This window comes from Ochotona curzoniae, unplaced genomic scaffold, assembly GCF_017591425.1.
Source record: "Ochotona curzoniae isolate NIBS_2020 unplaced genomic scaffold, NIBS_Ocur_1.0 patch289, whole genome shotgun sequence".
Classification (NCBI taxonomy): Eukaryota; Metazoa; Chordata; class Mammalia; order Lagomorpha; family Ochotonidae; genus Ochotona; species Ochotona curzoniae.
Genome location: NW_024466849.1, coordinates 12,271 through 18,489, shown reverse-complemented (window position 1 = coordinate 18,489; position 6,219 = coordinate 12,271). Strand labels below are relative to the sequence as shown.

The 6,219-nt window shown below is 58.2% G+C and overlaps 1 protein-coding gene across 1 annotated transcript; it reads left to right on the top strand.

The window, feature by feature from the left end:
* On the top strand, nt 1-3,533 carry LOC121167021 (sialic acid-binding Ig-like lectin 14). The gene is made up of 8 exons (XM_040996375.1): nt 1-40; nt 136-525; nt 723-998; nt 1,270-1,317; nt 2,149-2,424; nt 2,524-2,829; nt 2,962-3,067; nt 3,156-3,533. The coding sequence occupies exons 1-8, from the start codon at nt 1-3 to the stop codon at nt 3,193-3,195; spliced, it is 1,482 nt and encodes a 493-aa protein (XP_040852309.1). The 3' UTR covers nt 3,196-3,533.
* The last annotated feature ends 2,686 nt before the right edge of the window (nt 3,534-6,219 follow it).

Below are 6,219 nucleotides of genomic sequence, written 5' to 3'. Positions count from 1 at the left end.
ATGCTGCCGCTGCTGCTGCTACTGTCCCTGCTGCGGGAGGGTAAGGGGCTCACTGGGCAATGGGGGACAGGGAGGCTGTGGTGGGGCAGCGCTGTGACTGAGTCTCCGTGTCCCCTCTTCCCGGCCCCTGTCCAGGGTCCCTGCAGCAGAAACCAGGCTATGAGCTGCAGGTGCAGGAGTCGGTGACAGTGCAGGAGGGTCTGTGTGTCCTCGTGCCCTGCTCCTTCTCCTACCCTGAGACCAGGACTTACGGGACAAGATCTGACCAGACATTTATCTTCTGGTTCCGAGATGGGGACAATAGTGACTATGATTATCCTGTGGCCACCAACAATCCCTATCGTACAGTGAGGCCTGAGACGAAGGGCCGGTTCCACGTCCCCAGGGACCTCAGCACCAACAACTGTTCCCTGAGCATCACAGATGCCAGGAGGGAGGACACAGGGATGTACTTCTTCCGAGTGGAGAAGGGAAGCAATGTCAAATACAAATACATCTGGAATAAGCTGTCTCTGAATGTGACAGGTATGGATGGGTTCCTGGGGGGAGAGGGTCTGGGACAGACACCGTGTGTCTGGATGGGGACAGAGTGGGCAGGTGGTGAGTAGGGAGGTAGTATATCGGGGGTCTGCATGGGGCATGGGGCCCTGGTCACTCTAAGGGTCTCCATGGACCCTGGGTCCCCCACACCTTGGACGCGAGCCTCCTGCCTCTGTCCTCAGCCCTCACAGAGAAGCCCCACATCCAGCTCCCGGCAACCCTGCAGTCTGGCCACACCACACAGCTGCACTGCAGCCTGCCAGGACACTGCCCACAGGGGAGATCTCTCCACTTCTCCTGGAAGGGCAGTGCCCCTGACTCTCAGACTCCCTGGAGGCTTGAACCCTCGTTGTTCCTGACACCAAGGCCCCAGGACCACGGCACCAACCTCACCTGTCGGGTGCAGTACCTGGGCAGTCTGGTGACCACAGAGAGAACCGTGCAGCTCAATGTCTCCTGTGAGTGCTGGGCGGGGGCAGGCCTGTGCTCCCAGGGGCAGTGGGGGCGGTGTGCCTGCATGGGATTGTACACGTGTGTGCAGGTGTGTGCCCGTGTGCTCATCTTGTACATGTGCCTGTTACAGTCACCTAGGGAGTGTCTGCGTGGATCTGAGCGTGGGTGTGCGGGCGTGGGGCGGGTCAGAAGGACACGGCTGCTTCGTGGTTATCCGTGTATCCACGCATCTCCTGTTGCTCACCCCTGAGGCCAGGGCCCCTTCTTCCCTTCCAGATCCTCCTCAGAACCTCAGCGTCAGCGTCTTCTTCCAAAACAGCACAGGTAGGGAAACCTCTGCTCCAGGGACTGGGATGTGGAGCCTGCAGCCACACTCTGTCGCCACAGCTCTGTGTGTGTGCGTGTGTGTGTGTTTCTTCCACAAGCACTGGTGTATGCTCACAGCACAAGGCATTCAGACTGGTGCACACACATGCGTACACACTTGTGCCGTGCGTGCCTATGCACACAGACTTGCACATTCTTACACACATGTGTGCTCACAGCACACGCATCCTGTGCCTAAAGCCATGAGCAGACATTGAATGCTGCCCAGCCTCACCCTCCCTGTCCAGTTCCCATCACAGCTGCCAGGTCGCCTCCACTTCAGGCTGGCACACCTTGCCTCTGGCTGCACTTCTCCTGCGGATCAGGACTCACGTTCTGGCAATGCTCAAGGGAAGGCTCTCAGCCCCAGGGGAGAGCAGCCCACGCGTTGGAGGAGGCCAGGAATTGGCTCCCCTCTGCTCTGACAGAATCCAGCAAGGCACTTCCAAACCCATGGCCAAGTGCGATACAACTAAGTGTGTTTTGGCGCAAAAACAAAACAAACAAACAAGAAAAATTGGAGTCCGTGTGGGTTGCTTTCCTAGCATCATTCCTCATGAACTTGCTTACAAGATCATCAGGGCTCCGGGCTGTGCACGCATTGGACAGATACTGACGCAACCCCGGCCAGCCTCGATCCCCACCAGCTCCCCGCCAAGAGAGGGGAGCCCAGACCCTTGGGACAAAGTTCCTGGGGTGCAAGGCAGGAGGGCTTGGAGTGAAGTAGGAGTGCTGGCCAAGGGAGGGACAGGGGTGCCAGACCAGCCCTGTGGGGAACTCCACCCTCAGTAGGTCTCTCCCCACAAGCCCCCAGCATGCTGCTTACCGGCTCATCCCTCACCATTCCGGTGGGCTGGCCTCTGCGCCTGCGCTGCTCAGCACTCAGCAACCCTCCTGCCAACCTGAGCTGGGTGCGGGGACCCCCAGACCTGCAGCCCACCCCTGTCTCCTTCACCGACATCCTGGAGCTGCCGCAGGTGCAGCCAGAGTACGGAGGGCAGGTCACCTGCATAGCCCAGAACTCGCTGGGCTCCCAGCACCTTTCCGTGAACCTCTCTGTTCAGGGTGAGTTTGGGCCTGGGACTGGAGGGGCAGAGGGTCATTTCCCTGCAATAATGAGCAGGAGAGAGGTGTCCTTCTGAGTCTTACCTGCTCTCCCCCCAGCTTCTCCACATCTGCTGGGTCCCTTCTGCTCCTGGGAGGCCTGGGGTCTGCACTGCAACTGCTCCTCCCAGGCCCAGCTGGCCCCGTTCCTGCGCTGGCGGCTCCAGGGGCAGCTCCTGGAGGGGAACAGCAGCGGGAACAGCAGTGTTGCCTCCTTCATGGTCACCTCCAGCTCTGCAGGGCGCTGGGCCAACAGCTCCCTGAGCCTCCGCGGGGAGCTCGGCCCTGGCCTCAGGCTCAGCTGCGAGGTCTGGAATGTCCACGAGAGCCATAGCGTGCAGGTCTTGCTGCTGCCACCACCACCAGGTCAGGAACCTGAGTGACCTTCCCACACCCCAAACTCCCTGAGTGAGAGTGAACAGTGTATGCTGCAGGGGAGAGAGGATGGGGGAGGCTGAGGCCTGGACTGGAATCTCAGCCTGTGCCCACCCATGCCAGAAGGCTCCCCGCCCTCCTGGCCCTTGGTGCTTACCCTGATCAGAGGGTCCCTCATGGCAGCCGGCTTCCTTCTCACCTATGGCCTCACATGGCTCTACTACACCAGGTAAGCTCCAGGGGCTCAGCTGCCCGGCACTGCCTGGCCTGGGAGCCCCTGAATCCACTCTGACCTGAGGCTTGTGCTGGCCCTGTAGGTGCGGAGGCCCCCAGCTTCACGCCTCGACACCGAGATGAGCACGGGGCACCCAGAGCCACAGCCGCGGCCATGTCACGCTAGCCTCTCCCTGGAGGCAGCTCTCTGCGACTCTTTCCTGCCTGCCTCCTTTCCTGTCCTTAATCTACCAAGCCCAGCACGTCCTGCCCCATCCCAGCTTCACCTGCTGCCCTTCTCATCCCTCCCCACCACCTGCTCCAACATGTGGCTGGGCTGCATGCTTCAGGTCCCCCACACCTGAGAGCTTGCCTTGTTGACCATGGAAGGACAGGGGAGGCCAGAAATGACCCATCCCCGAGACCCGGATGCACTGCGCATTGCAAGCCTGGCTGCTCCCTCCACCTGGAGCTGCGACTGTGAAACACGACCAAGGGCATCTCCACATGGAAGACACAGGACCGCCCGGGAACAGATGTTACTCTTGAAGGCCCCTGCGGATCCTTGTAGACCTCAAGGACATCTGGGCATGTTTGCACGCAGGCTGTGGTGTCTGCATGACCCCGTGGATGTTCAGTAGAGAATGTGTCCATGGTGACCCGGCTTGGGGAGGGTGGCAGGCTGACAGAGCCACAGTGATGGATTCTCCCACACCCTGGGCCCTTGATGGATGCACAGCCTGGTCCTCACAGCTGGAGCCTGGACCCCTCCCAGGCTGTGTCCACGTCCTTCCTGCCTCCATGGCTCACACAGGATACCCATCATTGCCGGGCTCTCCTCTCTAGTTTCAGCTTTGCCCAGCATTCCCTGACCAGGCCGATATCTCCCAAGTTTTTAGCCATAGATTTTCTCTTTCCCTGTGTGACCCTGTTGGCCTTGTTCGTGCATTTTGTTCACATTCTGACTCCTGCGTGCCTGACAATGGCAGAGGACCCAGAGCTGCGAAGGCATCACAGTGGGACAGAGTGAGGACTTGGTTTGCATGGACTTCCGAGGACTTTAGCGAGGAGGGGATGCTGATGCTCCCTGCCTGTGATGGAGCAGGCTCAGCTGCACCTGCGTTACCACCTCCTAGAAAGCATTGGTTGAGTCCTGGATGTTCCCCATTAGATCCAGCTCCCTCCCTGCTTGTGGTCTGGGAAAGCAGTGGAGAATGATCCAAGTACTTGGAACCCTGCAACCATGTGGGAGACCCAGAAGATGCTCCTGCCTCCTGGCTCCTGGTATGGGATGGGCCCAATGCTGACTGTTGCAACAATTTGAGGAGTGAGCCAGGGGAGGGAAGATTGACTGATCCATCTCTCTCTCTCTGCATCTCTATAACAATTTTGCATTTCAAATAAATATAAAGAAATATTTTGGAAAGCAAGTATGTTTTGTACAGCTGTCCTGGCTGGAAGTTTGGGCACAGTGGAATTGGATGTCAGTTAGCATGACTGGTCAACGCCATCTGGTACAAACTCCCGTCCTGTCCCATCGCACCAAGCCTCTCTCTGGCTCTGTCACCTCCTTCCCACGGTGTCACGGCCCAGAAACCAACTCCACCTGCCTTCACTCAGTGCACTGAGCAAAGGACTCTTGGCACTGACTCCTCCCCGAGGGGAACCTCACGGTTCATGTCACTTTAGGACCCAGCTCCATCTCACTTTCCTCTTCACCTCATCCTGCTGACACGAGGATCCTGACTTACACTAGTTTAGTCCTGGATGTTTCTGCTGCAGCATGGCGTGAAAGCCACAGCCTGTGGGTGCAGCTTTCCAACTCGGAACTTCTGTCTTTTCTCAGGGTGCTCAGCTGTGCCATGGAGCCAGCTGCTGGTGGGGTGCCTGCCTGAGCACAGGTGTAAGCCACCCAGACTCCGGGGTGTTGGGTGTGCTAGGAGAGTAGACCCCAGGATGTTGGGTGGGTGGTTGAGTCGTCCCCGTCTCAGGTGACAGAGGAATCAGCAGTACGTCACCACGTCATCCGTACCCAGAGCAGCTCTCCAGCCGACATCCCCGCTGCTCACTGCATGTCCCGTGACTCTCATTCCAGGAAGGAGGCTGTGTGTTTGCCTGATCCTGCGTTTGACATGCGCCCATCCCTTCCTGGGTTCAAGGCAGGCTGCACTGGAGCTTGCAGCTTCCTGCTGCTGTGCACCCACAGATGCAGCACACATACAACAAGAGATGCAACGTTGAAGCAATCATGTGACATGTTTGAGCAAACACACACACTCCTGTCTCTAAAATGAACTCGGTAACTATGTTGCCAGTGAAGAGGGTCTCCTCTTGGCCCTGGCTGTTGGTCACTCTGGAGTGTTCCCTGTCGCTCAAAGGAGCCTTGTGCCCTTGGCGACAGGAGCCCAGCTGGCAGCTGCCCCTGGGGTGTGGCTTCCCTGGAGGAGGTGATGGAGACATCTCCTCTTCCGTCTGCCCACGTCTGGCGGTTGCTGGCTGCCTCTAGCTCTCTTCTCTGCCTCCCAACACAGTGTGCATGCATGGGCTATAGAGGCAGGGAGAAGAGGACTCTACTCTGAACACGGCAAAGAGTGGAGAGACTGACAGCCAAAGACTGTGGCGCAGTGTATGTGGGAAAGCTCTTCAGCACACAGCAGGTAGACCCGGAGTGTTCACTCTACCAACGTCAGACTCCTGCTGAACAGCCCTGGGTGGAGCAGGACAGACAGAGCTCAGGAGAGAGTTCTGCCTACAGTCTGGCCGAGGGCACACTCATCTTTGCACATGGGCCCTTTTCTTTGGAAGCAAAGGCACATGGCAGCAAGTCACAGGATCACCACACTGCTAAGTGATCCGGCAGAGTTGACACGGGACAATGACACGCTGCCTTTAGACTGGGTACAGCCTGCCTGCCCACTCCACCCGCATGCCCTCCTCCAGATGCTGGGTTGGTATTCTCGCATGAGCCTTTCCCACGAGAGTAATTGTAGCTGATTTCTGTAGACAGAGGACACAGCCAAGCCAGCGTCTGTGAGCACTGTAGACCAGGATTGCACTTTGTCCTGAGTTTCTGAAGGTCCTGCTTCTAGAACCTGTTGTCAAGAAGCTCTGACTGTTGGCACGTTCCTGGTTAAATCAGAGGTGGAGTGGTGCAGAGCCCAGGTTTTT

What these genes read in the sequence shown, in the direction of transcription:
- LOC121167021 (XM_040996375.1), top strand. Translation starts at nt 1, where the DNA reads ATGCTGCCGCTGCTGCTGCTACTGTCCCTGCTGCGGGAGG. An exon ending in CTTCTTCCAAAACAGCACAG is followed by an intron (nt 1,318 to 2,148) that starts GTAGGGAAACCT and finishes CTCCACCCTCAG; the next exon opens with TAGGTCTCTCCCCACAAGCC. An exon ending in CGTGAACCTCTCTGTTCAGG is followed by an intron (nt 2,425 to 2,523) that starts GTGAGTTTGGGC and finishes CTCTCCCCCCAG; the next exon opens with CTTCTCCACATCTGCTGGGT.